The sequence below is a fragment of the Callospermophilus lateralis genome, chromosome 16 (assembly GCF_048772815.1).
Source record: "Callospermophilus lateralis isolate mCalLat2 chromosome 16, mCalLat2.hap1, whole genome shotgun sequence".
NCBI lineage: Eukaryota > Metazoa > Chordata > Mammalia > Rodentia > Sciuridae > Callospermophilus > Callospermophilus lateralis.
Window position 1 is genome coordinate 24,966,485 of NC_135320.1, and position 21,096 is coordinate 24,987,580.

The 21,096-nt window shown below is 34.3% G+C and overlaps 1 protein-coding gene across 7 annotated transcripts in view; it reads left to right on the forward strand.

Moving 5' to 3' along the window:
* Armc1 (armadillo repeat containing 1) overlaps nt 1-21,096 on the forward strand; it is a 35,187-nt gene that overhangs the window by 11,272 nt on the left and 2,819 nt on the right. For 6 of the 7 annotated variants that reach the window (XM_076835495.1, XM_076835496.1, XM_076835499.1 and 3 more), the window contains 5 exons: nt 1,518-1,738; nt 6,877-6,968; nt 16,585-16,774; nt 20,721-20,837; nt 20,923-20,997. In XM_076835495.1, coding sequence (XP_076691610.1) covers nt 1,556-1,738; nt 6,877-6,968; nt 16,585-16,774; nt 20,721-20,837; nt 20,923-20,997 — 657 coding nt within the window. In that variant the 5' untranslated portion in view covers nt 1,518-1,555. Of the gene's footprint in view, nt 1-1,517; nt 1,739-6,876; nt 6,969-16,584; nt 16,775-20,720; nt 20,838-20,922; nt 20,998-21,096 lie in introns of those variants that run through there. The other variant, XM_076835500.1, reaches the window with a different exon arrangement.

Sequence of the window (21,096 nt, forward strand, 5' to 3'; positions counted from 1 at the left end):
ATATGTCTGTATTCTCAATTTTAGCTTGGCAGCCAAAACTCTTAAAATAGGCATGAATATTTAAACTATGATTCAGAACTATCCTGTAAGACATCAGGTACTGATTTTAAAAAGTAAAAAGCAAACTAAGACATAAGAAATGTTAAATACTACTGCTGACAATTAAAATTTCAAGAACCTTCTGTTTATCCACATACAATCTGTGCACAGTCTAGCTCCTCACCATAATCTGCCCTCTCCCACTCCAAATTGTGTTTGATGTATTAAGAACTTTCAATTAGTTTCTTTGGAAGAAAGGGGTAAATTTACTTCTGCTTGTTTTTTTTATTCATTTAGTTATCTGATAAAACTGATATCTAGTCTCAAATAATCTTATACTGATAATCTTATATTGATCAATAATTAAAGAAAGGCTCTTGTAGGATTTTAATGTTCAGGGTTTTATTCTAATGTTCATTGCCATCATTTAAAAAAAATCATTTATAGACCAATGTAAAATTTGTGCCAGAAATCAACTGTTGTGTTTATTAAAATAAATCTTGGATTGGGAAGTGAAATGGATCAAATTATATTTTTATATATGCCACAAGGAAACCCACCATTTTGTATAATTAACATGCACCAATAAAAACATAAAAAGAAGACCAAAAAAAAAAAAGTCTTTTGTGTTCTACCTCCATAGATTCCTACTTAGGTCTGGGGTAGGGCCTAGGAATTTGCATATTTACAATAATCTCAGTATATTTTGATATAAGCCATTCAGGTCCACACTTCTTGGCATTAGTGTTTTTGATTAAAAAAAAAAAAAAACTTTATAGAAAACAAACTTACTTGCTCTTGAGCCTAATACTCATTGTAGAAGAAGGTAGGGGAAGTTTTTGTTTTTGTTTTATGGTTCGTTGGCTGCTGTAATATTGCTCAGATAAGTTATTTTGAAGTTTTTCCCCTAGCCTTTAAAGACAAGTATTTCTGCTGGGTTGAGGCATAGGCAAGATGGTTTTTGGGCTTCTTGATTTACAGCCTTCTTTGAGCCTTTCTTTTTCCCCAGAGGAGTTTATCTTTTGTAGACTCAAGGGTTTTTGTTTTAGATGGGGGGAAACAAAAATAAAAGCTATTAGCTGGTCACTTTTCCCTGAGGCACTTGTTTCAGGCTCAGAAATGCTCTAAGGGGAAAAAAGCACTAGCAGTGTTACAGTTTAAGAAAGTATAGCAAAGGTTACAAGCTTGAAGTATATTGTCTATTGTAACTTTAGTGTTAAAGTATGTATTACTAAAAAGGAATTTATTAGACTATGGAGGGTGACATATGTTCTTTAAATATTGTGTACATGTGACTAACATGCTTTCGTATTCAACTTATATTCATTTTATTTTTCTCAAACTGGAATTGCTAATTTAATGTTTTTGTAATTTAGATTCATCTGTTTCTTTATAAAGATGTTGTTATCCTGGTTATTTAATAAGTTTGATAATATACCTCAGCATCCTAGAATTAATTTTGCAAACCTTTTCTACAGAATTTATGAAGATTTTATTCATGTACATGACATAGAAGATGAATTCTTCCTCCTCCACCATGAATGAAGAACCTGATGCTCTATCAGTAGTTAACCAGCTACGAGATTTGGCAGCAGATCCACTGAATAGAAGAGCCATTGTTCAAGATCAGGGATGTTTGCCTGGCCTTATTTTATTTATGGACCACCCAAACCCCTCTGTTGTCCACTCAGCTTTGCTTGTAAGTTGCCTTTAGTATTCATTTTGGAAATAAGGAGAATTTGAAAAGGTATCAGATGAACATGGTAAAAAATTAAAAGAAACTAAGGCAAATAATAGTCCCTTTTCCACAAATGGTACGTTGGTTTTTATTTTTTATTTTTTTTAACACGAGTGGCAGCACTACATATGTGAAATGTTCTACAACTTCCTATTTTTCGGTTAACAAGATGTCTTTTTTGTGTGTGTGTATGAGACTGGAGATTGAACCCTGCTTAACCACTGAGCTGTCTTCAGCCCCCCCCCCCCCGCCCCTTTTTTTTTTTTTTTTTTGGTACCAGGGAAAGAACCCAGGCACTTAACCACTGAGCCACATCCACAGTCCTTTTTAATTTTTTGATTTTTGAGACAGGATCTTGCTAAATTGTTGAGGCTGGCTTTGAACCTGTGATCCTCCTTCCTCAGCCTTTTAAGCCACTAGGATTACAGGCATGTGCCACTGTACCCAGCCCCAGCCCTCTTTTTTTTTTTTAGATAGACTCACTGTGTTTTTGAGGCTGACCTCAAACTTGGGATCATCCTGCCTCAGCCTCCTGAGTAGCAGGCTTGTTTTCTTTTGTTTTTGAGATAGGTCTGTCTCTGTGTTACTGAGGCTGGGCTGGAATTCCTGGGTTCAAGTGATGTCCCCCCTGCCTCTGTCTCCAGAATATTTGAGACTATAGGCATGTGCCACTGTGTTGAGCCAATTACCAGTTTCCTTATTTGCAATGTTGGGGATCAAACCCAGTGTATACTAAGCAAGTGCTGTACCACTAAGCTCTATTCTCAATTTATCTAGTTAATAAGAAATCTTGAGAATTGTATCATATTAGTGTAGGTAGATGCTCAAAATAAAATATCACTTTTTGAGGAGGGGAGCGATGCTAGGGATTGAATTCAGGGCCTTAGGCATGCTAAGCACATACTTTACCAAGATCACCCACAAGCCCAAGAAAGAATTTACTCTTTTGTTTTTATTTTATGTCTTTATAGACTATAAATCATATTCCATCATACAGTTTGCATTTTTAAAGTCTACAATTCAGTGACTTTTAGCATGTTCACCTAGTTGTGCAGCCATTACCACAGTCAGTTTTAAAGTGTTAGGTGAAAAAACAGGCCTCTCCTGTTATCCCTTGGAAACCTCTAATGTACTTTCTCTTTGTCCATTGTATGAATTTGTCATATTTTATTTATCCATTCATAAGTTGATGGACATGGCACTTGTTATTTTGATATGAGAAGGAAAGGTAAGGAAAAGAGAAAATTATGTAGGATCATAGCCAACAATGAAAAAACATCATATTTTAAGAAAAATATGGAGGTTAGAAAAACATGTAAAAGACAATGCAGTCAGACAAATCTGATGGTGATCATTTTTTTTAATAAATTTATTTGTTTTAATTAGATATATATGACAGCAGAATGCATTTTGATTCATTGTACACAACTGTGGAACAACTTTTCATTTCTCTGTACGTGATATAGCATCGCACCATATGTGCAGGTCATACATGTACCTAGGGTAATATTGTCCATCGCATTCCACCATCTTTCCTGCCCCCATACTGTCTCCCCTCCCCTCTCCTCTTTGCCCCATCAAAGTTTCTTTATTTTTCCATGCCCTCCCATTATGGATCAGCATCCAGTTATGAGAGAGAACATTTGGCCTTTGGTGTTTGGGGATTGGCTTATTTCGCTTAGCATGATATTCTCCAACTCCATCCTTTTACTTGCAAATGCCATGCTGAGTAATATTCCATTGTATAACAAATGTTTAAAAGCAAATTAATAAAAATTTTGCTTACCATTCTTTACTTAAAGATCCATTGTAAAGTTCATATTTAATATAATTTCACAAGATTGTACCAGAAAATATGCTTTTCCTTTTAGAAAATCAAACTGTATAATATGAGTTTCCTATTTGCCTTCACAGAATGAAATTTTATGGGCAAAACTGACATTAATATAAGAAATTAACAGTAGTTACAAATAAGAAAAATTCCATGGCTCCTAGTTTGAATCCAATTTTAGTAAGAAATACAATAAGAATGAGAAGGGAGAGGGTGGTGGTCTCTAGATAGGGACTTGGGACTGAAGGAAGGAAGTTTTTTGTTTGTTTGTTTTAATTTTTTATTTTGAGGCTGAGCCTCACCAAGTTGCCCAGGCTGGCCTTGAACTTATTTATAGTTCTCCAATCATTCTTCCATGTTGGTGGAATTGCAGGGGTGCACTACTGTGTCCAACTGTTTTGCTTTGTTTTACTAGACTAACCTTTAATATATCTAAATTCAGAAGCCAGGGGCTGCTAGAGCAGGAAATTTTTGAGAAGAAGGGTTTCCTAATTATAGAAAATGTGAAAGGTTGCTAAAGAGGAATGGTAAGATTGCTCAGCAGTGTTGGTACTGATTAGTTTGGTAGCACTGGATTGATATGAAGCTTAAGATTTGATTATAAAACTTCTTTCTGTATGGCTTCAGGTCTGGTAAAGGCAGTAAGAACCAAATAGTTGGTCCATGATTTGGCTGGGTAAGTTGAGCAAAATGACTATACAAGGAAATTTGGGATCTTGGCACCAGAGTGGTTGAAATGATAGACTGGGTGCTAGAAAGTAAAGTCGTACAGGGATAGAGCTAAGGAGAAAGAACAGGGATCGGTAGGCAAGAGTTCCCAATTACATTGACAGATAGATGGGGTGTTTTTATAATTCTCTTATTCTAATAGTCGGCTTATTTTTGTTATACCCTTTTGTTTTTATCTTAGTTTATTTAATGGTTACTGTAGGTTTTACAGTATGTGTTTTTACTTATTTTATATTTGTTGTATTGAGGCTTGAACCCAGGTTCCCTTTACCAATGAGCTATGTCCCCAGTCCTCCTTCATGTTTTGACTCAGGATCTGCTAAGTTGCCCAGACTGACCTCAGACTTGCAATTCTTCTGCCTCAGCATCCCTAGTCTCTGGGATTACATCTGTGTGCTGCCTTGCCTGACTCAGTCTACCTTTAAATAAAGCACATGTTTTATGTATAGTGTAAGAATCACAAGACAATATATCTCCATTTCTTTCCTCCATCCTTCATGCTGGTTTTGTCATACGTTTAACTTTACACATGTTTAAACCCCTACAGTATGTATGATTGTGTATGTATATGTGTGGATGTATGTGTATTTTTTTTCTTTCCTTCTCTCTGTGCTTCATTTTGAGTACTTTTATTACCACATTTTAAAGTTCACTGATTTTTTTCTTTCCCATAAATTCTAAACTTATTAATCTGTCTAGTGTGTTTTTCTTTTCATATTTAATGTTTTTGTCTTATAGAAGTTTCATGTGAATCCTCTTAATATCTTCCATCTCTCTCCTAACCATGCTCATGTTTTTCTACTCATCCTTGAACATATAGAGCATATTGATAACAACTATTCTGATGTCTTTATCTCCTAATCACATCATTTCTTTTATATCTTGTTTTGTTTCTGTTGATTCCTTTTTTTTCTCTTCTCTCTGGTTATGAGTCATATTTTCCTCCATTTTCTCATGCCTGGTAATTTCTAATCAAATGCTAGATATTAAAATTTTATGATTTGGGATATTTGGATTCTTTTGATATTCCTATAAATATTCTTGAACATTGTTCTGGGTTGCCATTTAATTACTTGGGACTATTTGATTCTTTTAATATTTGCCTTGAACTTTGTTAGAGTAAAGTAAGCTTTATTCTGTGGTAACTGCATTGCTTAGGTGAAGCTCTTCTGAGGGTTCTCCTTGATGTCTCAGACTATGGTGAAGTCTCTGTATTTCATAGATAAGTAATATTCTAGACTGTTCCCAGCCAGTTGTGATCTCTTAAGAATTGTTTTCCTTACTTCCTGGTGGCCAAGTGTCCTTTTATCCCAAGCACGTGCAGATCAGTATCAAATTGAAGATTCTTGGGCACCCCTATAGATAACCTATAACTCTTCTTGGAGTACAGATCCTTCCTACCTGTTATTCTGCTCTGGAAATTCTAGCTATTCCAACCTCTTCAAGTTGGATCTCTGTCTTCCAAACTTAGAAAGACCACTAGGCTCCATTTGGATTTCCCCTCTTTATAATCTAGAAACTATCACCAAAGCAGGAAAATGGAGCAATTGTAGGACCTACCTCATTATTTCTCTCTTATTAGGGATTATAGACTTGAACAGTGTCTGAACACAATGGTCCTGTTTTTTTAATGGAGAGGGGGCAGTTCCCATTGCAATCAAACTTTTTTGGGATGAGTTTGAAGTCACTGTAGGAGTTTTTACAGAAGGGAAAGAGGTTGTTAAGTTTTTAATTTCATAGATGGTGGTACATTTTTTGTTATAGACCAAACCCTTTGGAAATGGAAAGCAAAGGACCATTGTAAATGTGAAAGGTCAATGAGCAGAGATGGCAGAATTTTGGATAGCATAGTCCATAAAGATACTCCCATGAGAATTGGGTACCAGAGTCTTCAGTGAATGATGAGTGATTGAAAGTCTATAGATGACAGCGATATTTATATATGAAGGAGAAAGCCTAAATGAGATGCTTAAAGAAGCAGTATGTGAAGGAAGTACTTTTGTAAAAATGTACTTTAAATATTAAGAATAAAAACACCCTTGAAAAATTAGTTGAATTCACAAAATAGAAAATTTGTGAGCTTTAGTTCATGTTCTGTTTTTCACTTTAAATGTGAATTGTTATAAAACCAGAATCTATTCATACAAAGATGGTTGTATGTTTTGTCCCCCTCAGCAATTTGTTTTAATTTCTATGTAAAAAGCATCTAGAAAGTTAATGACTATTGGGACTACTACTTGAGTCTGATAAGTAGAATATAGTTTCTTGTGTCCTTGTCAAGGTGAAGTAAAACCAGAACAACTTGATTTTGACCTTGCAGATAAGCTAGGAAGTTTTATTCCAAAGAACAGATTTAGCCTCTACAGATCAGAGGATCATTTCAGAGACTGTATCATACACTTAAAATTTCTTAACACTCCAAAACCAATTGATTCTAAAAATTGAAATCTTATTTTCTCTTTTTTCTTGCAATTAGTATAGAGATTTTAATTTTAAACATCCTGGACATGTGAATAACCTATTCCTGTTGCTGCTTTAGGCTCTTCGATACTTGGCGGAATGTCGTGCCAACAGAGAAAAGATGAAAGGAGAATTGGGTATGATGTTAAGCTTGCAAAATGTTATACAGAAGTAAGTACAATATATAGTGTCCCTCATGTAGTAGAAAAATGGGTCTTGTTATAATTCACTGACATTATTTTCTATTTTTATTCATTTATTTTATTTGAAATTATATAAGGGGTATTTTTTTAGGTCCTATGTCCAAACATATTTTGATGGTTAATTTTATGGTTTTGATAAACATTGACAGTAACAATAATCCATATGAAAATGTTTGATTTTATTTAAAATATGAGACAACCCTACTTATGAATAATTTTTTAAGAAGAAAAAGTCCTATATTAGGTATACATAAATTGATTTGCCAGGAAAGCAACATTTGATGATATGTAGTATGGTACAGTATTCTTTGTTACTTCATCTTGGTTTTACTCAAAAGAGCTTTCATTGGGATCATGGTAATAAAAGTACTTCGGGTGAAATTTTCATGAACCTCATTGAGAGATTTCTTGGAGACTTAGAGACTTAGTTTTGAATGAGTAGTTTGTGTATATCTTTAACAGGTATAGTTACTGATATTGGAAATATGTGGTACAAATACATAGATGTGGGAACTTAGGTTAAAAATAATGTTGAAATATTAATATATACTTTATATTTGAACTTCACAAATTCAGAGTAAATTTAGAGATACCATTGATTAGCCTATAAAACTTCCTTACCTTGGTTGACTCAATGATGTGGTTGTATGTATGAAAAGTGAGAAATATGTTAGTAAAATAGTAGGGAAACTGCTTTTATGTATGTAAGAGAAATGGTGTCAGTACAAGTCTTTATCTTGGCAATCATACTAAAATGGAAGTAGGAATAAATGAGTTGTATTGTGGGATAAAGTCTATAAAGTTAAAGAGAGATGAAGCAAAATTAGGCAGAGAAAGTCTCTAGACCACAATGCAGATTTGACATCTTTGAAAGAAGAAAGGAAGCTGAATGGGACAAGGACACTTGCATATTACAATACAGGTCTGACAGCCAATTCAGTGGGCAGTTCTAAGCAAAGATTGCCCTTTAGAGGAGTCCCACGTTGAGCCGAAATGGCCAGATTTTTGTACTCTCATTAGTCAGTCATTGGCTGGAGAATATTTGGGAAGAACATCTCCTTGGGTTTGTAATGGATCTGAAAGCCGCTATTGTTGGTTATTCTGTGACTGTAGCAGAAGGGCAAAGACTTTCTTGAAGGGAGATCTATCCAGTGTATCTACATGGCTTCTGCAAGTGGCTTATTTTTTAAATTCATATGTGAACTATATATTTTTAGAGCAAAATGTGAGCATTGTTTACTCCTCTGATAGTAAGAGATACATATTCATTAATACTTCATTATAATTTGGTTTTATAGCCCTTTTAAAAGTGGGGATATAATGTAATAATTTTAATATACATTTTGCAGTTCATTTGGCTTTGGTTATCTCAGATTTGAAGGTTGACTTTAAAGATTTTTAAAAGTTATCTTTGTTTACCAGTATTACCATCTTAGAATTAATGTATTTGGATTCTATGTTAGTGTGGTTATCAGAAGGTTAATGAACTGTGTTGTAGCTTGTAAATATCAAAATTATGAAGTCTTAGAATCAAGTTTTGGTTCAGCATGTTTATAATTGTATTGTGAACTTCCTCATGACTTGGCATGATATTCTATTTTTAAATAAATTAAATTGCTCTGGTATTTTTATTATAATTCCTTATCTACTTGTTTCTTTCTTTTCTTCTTTCTCTTATGTAGTACTGGAGATTGAGGCACTCTACCATTAAGCTAGATTCCCAGCCCTTTTTATTTTTTATTTTTAGACAGGGTCTCATTAAGTTGCTGTTACCTCATCTTTCTGGACCACTGGGATTACGGGCCTGTGCTACTCTGCCTAGCTACTTGGCTTGTTTTGGATACTTCTGTATGTATTTGTATAATAGTAGTGACACTGTAAATGTCTATTCTTTAAATATTATTTTGCATTTTCTTTTCCTTTTTCTTGTTTTTCTGATTCTGGACATTGAACCCTGGGGCACTCTACCACTGAACTACATCCTTAGCCCTTTTTTATTTTTTATTTTGAGACAAAGTTTTGCCTAGTTGTTCAGGCTGGAGCAAACCTGCACTCCTCCTACCTCAGCTGCCTGATTAGATGGGATTATAGGTATGCAACACCTTGCCTAACTTATTTTGCATTTTGACATCTGTGTTACTAGATACAGATGACTGATGTATCATTATTTTTAACTGGGATAAACTAATTGGCATTCTATTTTTATGTAATCACCTTGAAAACTGTAGAATACAGTGGATCTATATTGTATACTGAAGTTGCTTTCATTGATACGATTGTTCCATAAAAACAAGCTGATCAGTACGGGGTTAGAAGCACACTTTTAGATTAGCATCTCTCTGTTTGGGAGTACTGAGTTAGGGAAAGAGTTGGTCATGCTGTTATGAACTATGTACCTAAGAAGGTACCAGAGGAGTAATATTCCTCTACTCCAGGCGACCCAGAAAATTTGTTGTGAAGGGGTATTGCCTTACTAACTAAAGAGCTATCGAGAACCTTATAGCTGGCAGTTATCAAGGGAAACCAAAAAAAATTTAAAAAGGAACTAGGGAGAGAGAATGGAGATTATTCTTCACTTGGGAAGCAGAGAAGAATATTTATAAAATAGGGAAAATTCTGTATACTGATTTCTTTATTCTTTAGTCTCTGTATTAGCTTTGCTGGAGAATGTTGCTGAGATTGTTAACATGTATTCAGCAGCAAAGTTTAGGTTGAGGTCATATTGACATTTACAAGATTGACAACTAGATTTCAAAGTTACTGTCACTTCTGATTCTTTAATTGAAAGAATTTTCAGTTTCTGTCACTCAGAATGAATCTAACATCATATTCTAATTTTAATCTGTTCTATAAATAAAAACTTGTTATTTGAGATTAGAATCTTTTATATTGTAATTTTAGGCCTGAATTCCTTTGCAAAGAGAATATTTAAAATGTCAATTTGGAAGAACGTCTAAATTCAATTTAAAGCACTTGTTAACTAGTATTTTAAGAGTAATACTTCTGATAGACGATGTGTTTTCTGAAGCATTGTGGCTGTCTAACATGATGTGAACTATAGAGAAAAGCCACTTTAATAAAATGTGGCATCCTAACTTTAAAATGTCTAATTTCATCTGGGGAACTTACCAGAATTGTCAATTTTGAAATAGTGCCATGATAAATGGTGGTCTGTCATGTGTGGTAATGGGATTGAACCTAGGGCGCTCTACCACAGAGCTACATCCCTAGCCCTTTTTATTTTGAGACAGTGTTTAATAACTGGGATTACAGGCATATACTGCCATTTGTTAGTTAATGGTTTCTTTTGATTTTCACCTATTAGGTCTTTTAACTTTTTTTACTTTTCTTCTCCCTCCCTCCTTCCCTTCCTCCCCTCCCTTTCTCTTTCTCCCTCTCTCTCTCTCATTTAAGTTATTTCTCTCTTATCAGAGCATTTATATATTCTTCCATTCTCTTTCCCGCCTTTATTTTAGTTTTACACTACAGTTAAATGCATAAACTGCTCATTATTAGTCCTTTTGCCAAAGTTTTCCCAGTAAGCTCTTGATTTGTTGAAGCTCAATCTCTAATAGATTGCTCAAGAAAAACTCAACTATTTGACTTCTTTTATGTTTAAAACTATTTCTGTTACCTTGAGACTTGAAGGACAAGTAGACTGGATCCTTGGTTCACCTTTTGTTTTCTTGAGATTCTTGAAATTGTTGCCCCATTTTGCTTTGATTTATATGATGTCTTCAAGAACTCTGGTGCTATTTTGTCTTAAAACAGATAAAGATAGTATAGTAGTAGTAGTTTAACAACACATAAGGAGCATTCTTCTGTAGATCCGTCCTCCTGTCATGTCATTCTTAATGGCTACAGTTATAGTGTACATCCTTTGCTCCCCCCCTGCAATATTTCAACGTGTCTTTTTTTTGTGATTGCTTAAAACAGTTCATTGGGTTTTTTTTTTTCCTGTACAAACTCAAATTATAACTATTTTATGTTTTGTGAAATGTGATCTCTATTTTAACTACTCAGCTCTGCCCTTGTGGGTGAAAACAGGCACAGGCAATAGGATAAGCAAACAGGTTTTGACCCAAGGGGCAGAATATACTTACTTCTGACTTCCTTCTTACTAAAACAAGAGCAGTTGCCTTTCTTCTTAGAACCATTTTAAAGTTAAGGCGGTTTTTGTGTTATAGGATTAGGAATTAGAGGCTGAAGTGTAGCCCAGTGATAGAGTACTTGCTTGAGTTCAATCCCCAGGACCACACACAACAAACACCAATAAAAATTATTATTGTTATTATTATTATCTGAGATGGGGTCTTACTTTGTGGCTTAGGCTGGTCTTGAACTCCTGGGCTCAAGTGATCCTCCAGCCTCAGCCTCCCTAGGAACTGGGGAGCCACTGCACCTGGCTGGAAAATAATTTTTGATACATAATAAAGGTCAGAGTTCACTTTTCAGTTGTATTTAAAAAGTAACATTTGAATCAGCTTACTGCAGTGACACAGCCACATCAATGTTTATAGCAGCTCAATTCACAATAGCTAAACTATGGAACCAACTTAGATGCCCTTCAACAGATGAATGGATAAAGAAATTATATATGTACACAATGGAATATTACTCATCCTTAAAGAAGAATGAAATTATGGCATTTACAGGTAAATGGATGGAACTGGAGAGTACGCTAAGTAAAATAAGCCAAACCCAAAAAACCAAAGGCTGAGTGTTTTCTCTGATTAGTAGATGCTGATCCATAATGGGGGCGGGGGAGGGGGGGATGTTGGGGCAGGAAGGATGGTGGAATGGAGGAACTTTGGATTGGGCAGAGGGGAGTGTGGAGGCAGGAAGGATGGTGGAATGAGAGGGACATTATTATCGTATATACATGTATTATTGCAAGACTGGTGTTTTCTGCACCATGTATAGCCAGGAGAATGAGAAGTTGTGCTCTATTTGTGTACAGTGTATCAAAATGCATTCTACTGTCATGTATAACTAATTAACACAAATTTTAAAAAATAACATTTTGAAACTTTTCAATATAGACAACTAATTAGTGGTATTTCCAAAGTATGATATAATACAAAAAATGTATTTGATCTTTGTTCCTGATTCCTGACACAGAGCTTCTATAACTCCTAGAATTTTCTGAGTAATGACAGTCTTTTTTTTTTTTTTTTTTTTTTTAGTTGGATGCAGTATCTTTATTTTTATGTGGTGCCGAGTTTTGAACCCGGTGCTTCACACATGAGAGGCAGGAGCACTATCACTGAGCTACAAACCCTAGCCAGTGTCTTTTTTTAAATTCATGTTGAACTCTTTTTGAGTCACACATGAGAGTATGCTAATGACTTAGTGTAGGGCCCTAAATAGCTTCAGGACAGACATAGTCACCAGAAAGCTGAGTGGCTAGAGGGTTGTAACTTTTAGCCCTCTAGGAAGATGGAGAGGTCTAAAGAGTAAGCTCTTTAAAAATGCATGAGATTTGGAAAGTTTCTGGGTTGGTCAATATTCAAGGTGTTGGAAATGTGGCATGCCAGGGATAGCATGGAAGCTCCTTGTACCCCGCCACCTACCCTTTGTTTTACCTTATATTGTCTCTTTCATCTGGCAGTTCCTGAGTTATATCCTTATATAATAGGCAAGTAAACATAAGTATATTGCCTTCCTGAGTTCAGCAAAGTTAAGAACCTGCAAAGGGAATTTGTGGGAACCTTCACCATATTTATAAGCAAGTTGGACAGAAATATAATTAACCTTGGGCCCCAGTATTTGTGACTGGCATCTGAAATGAGGGAAAGTTTGCAGAAGTGAGACCTTAAACTTGTAAAAACTTACACCAATTCTAAATAGTCAGTGTTAAAGTTGAATTGTAGAATACCCAGCTGGTGTCTAGAGAATTGGAGAAGTGGTTGTTGATATTGGTAAAGACCTTCAAAAGTTAGCAATAGGGGGCTGGGGTTGTAGCTTAGTGGTAGAGTGCTTGCATGAGGCCCTGGGTTCAATCCTCAGAACAACATAAAAATAAGTGAATAAAAGTAAAGATATTATGTCCATCCACAACTAAAAAAAAAAAAAAAAAAAAAAGTTAGCAATAAAATGAGTCCTGTGAGGTACACCAGAAAGACAGTTAAAATAACAGTGAGACCATCATATTGATTTGATATCCTTTCAAAATTTTTCCATTTTAAGGAGAAATTGGGGCTGGTGCTGTAGCTCAGTGGTAGAGTGCTTACCTAGCATATATGAAGCCCTGGGTTCAATATCCGGCACTGCAAGGAAAAAAAGAGTATTAATGACATTAAGAATCTTTCATGGTTTTCACCAAAAAGGGTGGGGGGGAAAGTCTTTTAGAAAGTGGTAAGTGTGTTAAACTATGAAATAGAAATTTAAAATGATTCTGATGGGAGTAGTTAATATTTCATATGACTATTCTCCTTGATCTAAGTACATACAAGCCCATGTGACTATGAAGTTTTGTTGTTAATTCCTAACTTTCTAATAAAAGTAGTGTGAGCAACCTTCTGAAGCTATGATACACTGTCTTAACTATACATGTACCACTTCTGCAAATTATTTGTATGAATAAATGGCTATTTCCTCCCTTGCTCTGTTGGCTGCTAATGTGGGGACTAGTAGAATAGGTTTGTGAAAGAATTAAACCCTGAAGCCTTAAGGAACTCTTTCGATGGAAATGGATTATCTTTTCTCTGATATATATGGATTGATTCTAGCACAGTTCTCCTTAGGAGAAGAGAGTTGTTGGGTTTTGGGTTTTTTTGTTTGTTTGTTTGTTTTTGTGGAGCTAAATTCTTTTGTAGAACCACAGATATGTAAGGGTGCTAGAGAAATGGTTAGTCAGAGGCATGAGAACAATAATTAACCAAGAAAAGAAAGGCTGGTTTAAGGAAACTGATAGCAAAAGAACCTTTTATTATTATTATTATTAGTGACCTTCGTTTTTCCTAAAACTGGTCCCATATAGTAGCCATTAGCAATTGTTTTAATTAATTAAAATTAAATTTAAAAATAAACTTCTAGGAGACTGGGGTTGTAGCTCAGGTAGAATACTTGGCTAACATGCTGGAGGCCCTGGGTCAATCTCCACCTATGCAAAAATGAAGTATTCAGTGGTCATCTGGCTAAAGAAAGTATTTTTATCATCAGAAAGTTCTGATGGACAGGAGAAGTTCTCAAACTTCTTTACCTAACTGCATATAGGGCTATTTTATATTAGTTTTATATCATGGGATGTTTTCTTAATGATTTTTACTGGAAGAATTACTCAAAGATATATATATCTTTGTGTCTTTATCACTATTAAAAAAATTTAAGTGATATTAGTAATATGTAACAGTAATTTCCATCTTATGAACTTTTTCAAACATTGGCTAGTATCCCTACTTTGAGGCTCTAATTCAAAATCAGTGTCAAAATCAGTTTAAACCATCTGTCTTAAAAGTTGATAGAACAGAAAATAGATGGGTTTAGGTGGGGACATAATATCATTAAAATTGATTTAGAAAACCCGGTGTGGTGGTGCATGCCTGTAGTTCCATCAGCTCAGGAGGCTGAGATACGAAGATAGCAAGTTCAAAACCAGACTGAGCAAAATTGATTTAGGAAAAAAATTTTACTTTCACTTTCCCTATTAAATGGTCTCTAAATTTGTATCAGGTTCTCAAATAACTATTGGGTCATTATAAAATATATAAAAAGTTTTGGGGGAATGAGGATGTGGCTCAAATGGTAGTGTGCTCGCCTGGCATGTGCGGGCGCTGGGTTAGATCCTCAGCACCACTCTCTCTCTCAAAAAGTTTTGGAGTAGTGTGTTTTAAAAATAATTATATATGAAGGTCATTAGTTTTTATTTATTTATTTTGTACTAGAGATTGAACTCAGGGCTTTTGCGCATGCTAGACAAACTCACTTTCACCCGGCTACACCCGCAACCCTTTTTATTTTGAGACAGGGTCTTGCTAAGTTGCCCAGGCTGGCCTTAAACTTGGGATCCTTCTGCCTCAGCTTCCTGAGTAACTGGGATTACAAGCCTTACCACCTTGGCCAGCAAGATGATTCTTTTTTTATTTGATACAAACACCTGAAGATTACTGAAGGTGGAAAGCTGTAACAAACATACCAGCTTTTTCTTTTTCCTCTTAAATTTCTGGATACTTCTAACCATTGTATCCTCACACTCTATAGCTTATATTTGGCTAATAATTAAAATATCTGAGAACTGCAGTCACCTTTTTAATAATATGTTAAACAACTATTGTGAAACATGCTGAGACATCTCCTTAAAAATGAAAAATAGGCTTTAAAGGTTTTGTTTTATTTTGTTTTTGCTATATTGGGAATCAATCCCAGGTCCTCACATATCGTAGGTGAGTGCTGTATCACTGAGAGCTATATCCCCAACCCCCAAAATAGGTTTTTTGATAATTTCCTGCAACCCAGAGCTAAAGTAACTTATCTTTGTAGTTAACTGGCCAAGAAAATCACCTCATGTGATTGAGTGCCTGGCACTGTACATTTCTAGCTATATGGAGCTTTAGTTCCAGGGGTGGTAGAAAATCTGACATGTCTAGGCTGAATATGAATATTATAAATTGAAGTATTACTTGATATACAGATTTTTTTTAGGCTCTCTGGAAGGTATAAAGAGAACACACATCCTAGTAAGGCTTTTATATACTTGTAAAAGAAGTAGAAAATTAAGGTCAATACAAACAGTACTTTGTAGTGTGAGAAATGGACTCTAATGGGGCGTTCATATTGAAGGCAGTTATGAAACTGAGACTTCAAGGGTAGAAGTTAGGTTAGAAAACCTGTGGTCTGGGTAAAGAACTTCTGGCTGAAGAAAATATGGAAAGCATTACAGGACAAAGAACAGCAAAGAGGAATATGTGAGAATGCAAGGTCTTTCTAGAAGATATCTTCTAGTATCATAATGGACTAACCTGAAGAATTATAAAAGGATAAAAGGAGCTGATTTAGATAGCTGAATGGGGACAGACTTTAAGACCTCCAATGTGTGTTGAAAGGTTTAAACTTAATTGAGCTCATTTGTAGGTATAATGAGGATTTATAAAAGTTTAAGAATGAAAACTTTTGAGTTGTGGTTTTATGATGCACACATGGTTTGTAAAAGAAATGTAAAATCATAAATTAAAAAATAGAATTAATTTGAATGTTCTAAGATCTCATCCTAGAATTATCTAATAATATGAATAACAGCATGGTTTATTTCCTCCTTTTGTGTTTTTTTTTTTAACATTGTACTTTTTTGAAGTTCATTTACTTTCAAATTAAGAATTAAATGTTAGTGATGATCCAGGGATATGTTGTATAACCTGATCTTATTAGTTGGTTTTCTATTTAATGATTTCAATGTGGTTTTGTACCACTATATTGATAGGATTTTTTCTGCATTATTGTTTTTAAATTTAAAATGCTTTCTACATTATGGCATTTGAATTGAGCAAGGCATCAGGATGAAGGAAACAAGTCTCCTGAAAGTTGAGAAATAAAATTGCAGAATCAGTAGAAGTAACTGCTGATTAATTTAAATGTGTCTTTACAAGGACTACAACTCCAGGAGAAACAAAGCTTCTGGCCTCTGAAATCTATGACATTCTTCAGTCCTCCAATATGGCAGATGGTGATAGTTTTAATGAAGTGAATTCACGTCGAAGGAAAGCGCAGTTTTTTCTGGGGACTACAAACAAACGTGCCAAAACAGTGGTTTTGCACATAGATGGTCTTGATGATACGGTAAGTGTTTTTTCAACATGTGGTTCATAAAAGAGGAAAAAGAAATCATGTTAACTAAAACTGTTTCATGTTATTTGTTAATAGTCTTAAGAGGAAGTCTCAATATCAGTATTTTATGTCAGTGAAAAGGGATATTATGTGCTAGAAGACATAATGGCTTTTATGCACCTAATAATAGATCATCAAAATATATGAAGCAAAAACTGAAAGATATGCAAGGAGAAACAGACAAAATTCATAGTTAGAGCTAGAGATTTCGGTGACACTTTCTCAATTAGTAGAATAAGTCTACAGTAAAACCAGTGATGCTACAGAAGACTCAAAAAAATATTACTACTGATCACCTTAACCTAATATTTACTATTATTTTACCATACCCAGCTATAGAATATATTCATTCTTTTGTGTGCCCAGGAAACACTTACTAAGAGATTATATTATGGTTCATAAGACAAGTCTATGTCCTCTTAACACAAAGAAAGCAAATTAGAAATTAGTAACATAAAGGTATCTAGAAAATCCCTCCAAAATTTGAGAAACCGACACATTTCTAAAATAAACTATGGGTCAATGAATAAATTAATAAAAACTAGAAAACATTTAAAATTTAACAGAAATGAAAGTATAATATCAAAATTTGTTGAAAGCAGCCAAAATAGTGTCTAGAGTAGAAATTCATTAGCACATGCCTAAATATTTATATACAAAAGAGAAAAAACGTCAGGTTGTTGACTTAGGCTTCTACCTTAAGAAAATAAAACGTGAAGAACAAATTAAAGCTAAAGAAAATGGAAAGTGAAGAACAAATTAAAGCCAAAGTAAATAGAAGAGAAAAATCAGTGAAATCAAATTTGTTGACTTGATCAATAAAATTGATAAACCTGTAGCCAAACTGATTAAGAAAAAAGAGAAGTCACAAATTATCAAATTAGAAATAAAAGAGGCCACAAACATACATTCTGTAGACATTGAAAGCATAATATGTAAATACTTAAATGACTTGACACTGATTAATCTCATTCAAGAGGGCATAGATAACTTAATTGCTCTGTATCTATTAAGTTGAATTTGTAGTTAAAAACCTTCCCTTAAAGAAAACTTCAGGCCTAGATGCCTCATTGGTAAATTTTCTACCCAACATATAAGGTAGAAATAATATTAATTATACAAATTCTTCTGGAGTATTATAGAAATACAATTGTAGTTCTCCATAACATGTGGATTCTTCTGAACTCATTCTACTTTGTCTGCTTTTAGTATTAGTCTTTCCAGTTTGCTCTCAACAAGTTGGGCATATTTCAAGTGAATTTCTCCCAGGTATCATGTATTTAGGTCTTGCTTTTTTATCCAGTCTAAACTTTTCTGCCTTTTTAATAGAACTTTTTGAACAGTTGATTTTTTTTTTTTTTTTTTTTAATGCTGATTCCTTTCTATTTGTTTTGCTGGTTCTTTGTTTTCTTTTTTCCTCTGCCTTCTTTTGAACTAGGTGGATTTCTATTTTATGCCTTTATTAACTGATTAGCTACAGTTCTTTCTTTTACTCATTCATTCCTTGGTTTATGATTTATTTTCTAATCTTTGACTTACAGTCTAGCTTCAACTAATAGTGTATAATTTCATGTATAGTGTAAGACAGTTTAACAGTATACTTACACTTTTTTCATATCTTTTACTTCTGATTGTCATATGAATCCCACAATATATTGTTAATACTTCTTTAAATTAGAAATAGTCATCCTGTACTAACTTTTGTACTAGAAAGGAACACCTAGTAGTGTTAGGCATCATTTTGGGTACCAGGGATATAGCAATAACCAAAATTGGTGTAATTTCATTAGGGGAGACAGACAGTTAAAAATGAGATGACTTTATGAATCTTGTTTCTCTCTGTCTCATGTGGTTGGAATTTAGTTTTAGACTATGTATAATAGGAAGGATTCTTTTCTGTTTTTCACTTTCCTCACATTTAAAATAAAGAATTATATTTATAAAATCTAAATCTCATGATATATGTCCTGTGCATAGTTTTTTAAGTTTACCTGGTATTAAATCCATGAAAGAGAGAAACATGCCACTGTTCTGTACCACACCCCTAAAAGGGCTTCACAGAAGTCAGGTCTTGGCAGAATAGATTCAATAGACTGTGCACCAGGTGAGCCCACTGTGGGCCTGCACTCTGCCACAGACCTGTAACCCAGATATCTCCCTGAGTAGTATTAAAATGCTGAAGAAAGGAATAAGCAATAACCATGAGTTGTTTAAAAGGAGATAGAAAATTCTGAGTTTGAAAACTGGGTGTGGTCTAGATCTTGATCAAGTGCAGACTCTCATGCCCTTTGAAATTTTGGGTCAGAATTTGGGCTCACTACAGAAATAGGAGAATTTTTAAGGTGGTGATTTTGTGTGTGGACTGGAGATATAATTCAGCTACTTTTTAATTCATTTCTATTTTGGATCTTGGTTTGAGGTGATGACTTGATATCCAAGTAGATATGTCTGATAGAAAAATAAAAATTAAAAAGTCCTATTGGAGTTAGTGATGGTGAAGTGATAAGAATAATCTCCTGAGGATCAAAAGACAAAATAAGTTACTTAATTATAGGCACTAGACCTTGGAAGTAAGATGAGACAGAGTTGGAATAATCAGTGACATAAGTGCAAGATCTTGCTTGAAAGCTGTGGTATATTATGCTATGAATACCATTGGAGGGAAATGAGAACTACAAAGGTAATATAAGTATAAATATAAATATTTAGTTGTAGATGGACACAATATCTTTATTTATTTATTTTTATGTAGTGCTGAGGATCACATGTAAGGCAAGTGCTCTATCACTGAGCCACAACCCCAGCCCCACCACAAAGGTCTTTGATGGTCATTGAGACCAAAACAGTAGCCATAGAGAATGCCATAATTGTAAGATATAGTAATATTCACAAATAACCACGGAACAATATTTAAGTAATAGTGACTCAAATGCCCAGTGCCTGCTAATTCTAACTTCAGTCTTAAAATTTATCCTGAAGATTTTTAAGCTAGAGCAGAGACTAGTAAGTTTTTGTTGTTGTTGTTGTTGTTGTTGTTGTTGTTTTAATAGGACCAGAGAATAAATGCCTTTGGCCTCTGATTCTCTGCTTTAGGACACATTTTCATATATTATTCATTTGCTTTTTTGACTTAAGATGCAAATTAATATTGGCTACCTTCTTTTTTTTAAATATTTATTTTTTTGTAGTTGTACACAATAACTTTTTATTTATTTTTATGTGGTGCTGAGGATCAAACCCAGGGCCTTGCACATGTGAGGCAAGCACTCTACCGCTGAGCCATAACCCCAGCCCCAAGGCTACCTTCTTTTTGATAAAAATTATTAAAACTATATATTAATATTGAATATTAAAAAATCTAGCAGAAATTATTATTCTGTTGATCTTATCAAATTTAATTAACTTGACTTAGCACCCCACTCTCTGCCCTGAAGTGTGAAACAGTAGAAGTAAAATAGATATATTTTCTTCCCTTCCTTTGAAAACATACTCATGTATACATGATCATGTTCAGTCAACAGTGAACAACATATTGAATCATGGTCCCATGAGATTGAATGGAGCTGAAAAATTCCTATCACCTAATATTTTTACTTTATTTTTTCTATGTTAGATACATTTAGATACAGAAGTACTTATTGTGTACAGTTGCCTACAATACTCAGTCCAGTAAGGAGTATAGGCTATACATAGCCTGGGTCTGTAGTAGGTTATGCATCTATTTGTGTAAATATGCTCTATGATGTTCATATAACAAAATCTCCTAACAGTGAGTTTTTTAGAACATATCCCTTTAAGTGACATGTGACTGTAATGACTACTTTAGTGTAGTTTAAGTTGATTTATTCCCTTTTAATATTTTACCTGTTTTAACAACAGTTTGCTTTTATTTTTTCAGTCTCGAAGAAATCTATGTGAAGAGGCTTTGTTAAAAATTAAAGGCGTTATTAGCTTCACTTTTCAAATGGCTGTTCAAAGATGTGTAGTACGAATTCGTTCAGATTTGAAAGCAGAGGTTAGTATTTTCAGTGACTAAATATGCTTGAGGTTATAGATAAACAAATCAGTGTTCAAAATTGTTCCTTTTTGTCCTGACCCAGGCTTTGGCATCAGCAATAGCATCAACCAAGGTTATGAAAGCTCAGCAAGTTGTGAAAAGTGAAAGTGGGGAAGAGGTAACAGTTTTATTTTATTTTTATACCTGACTCAGACTCTCAGTTATTTTTGATGACTACTGTATTCCTAGATAAATAGTTAACATATATAAGAATATG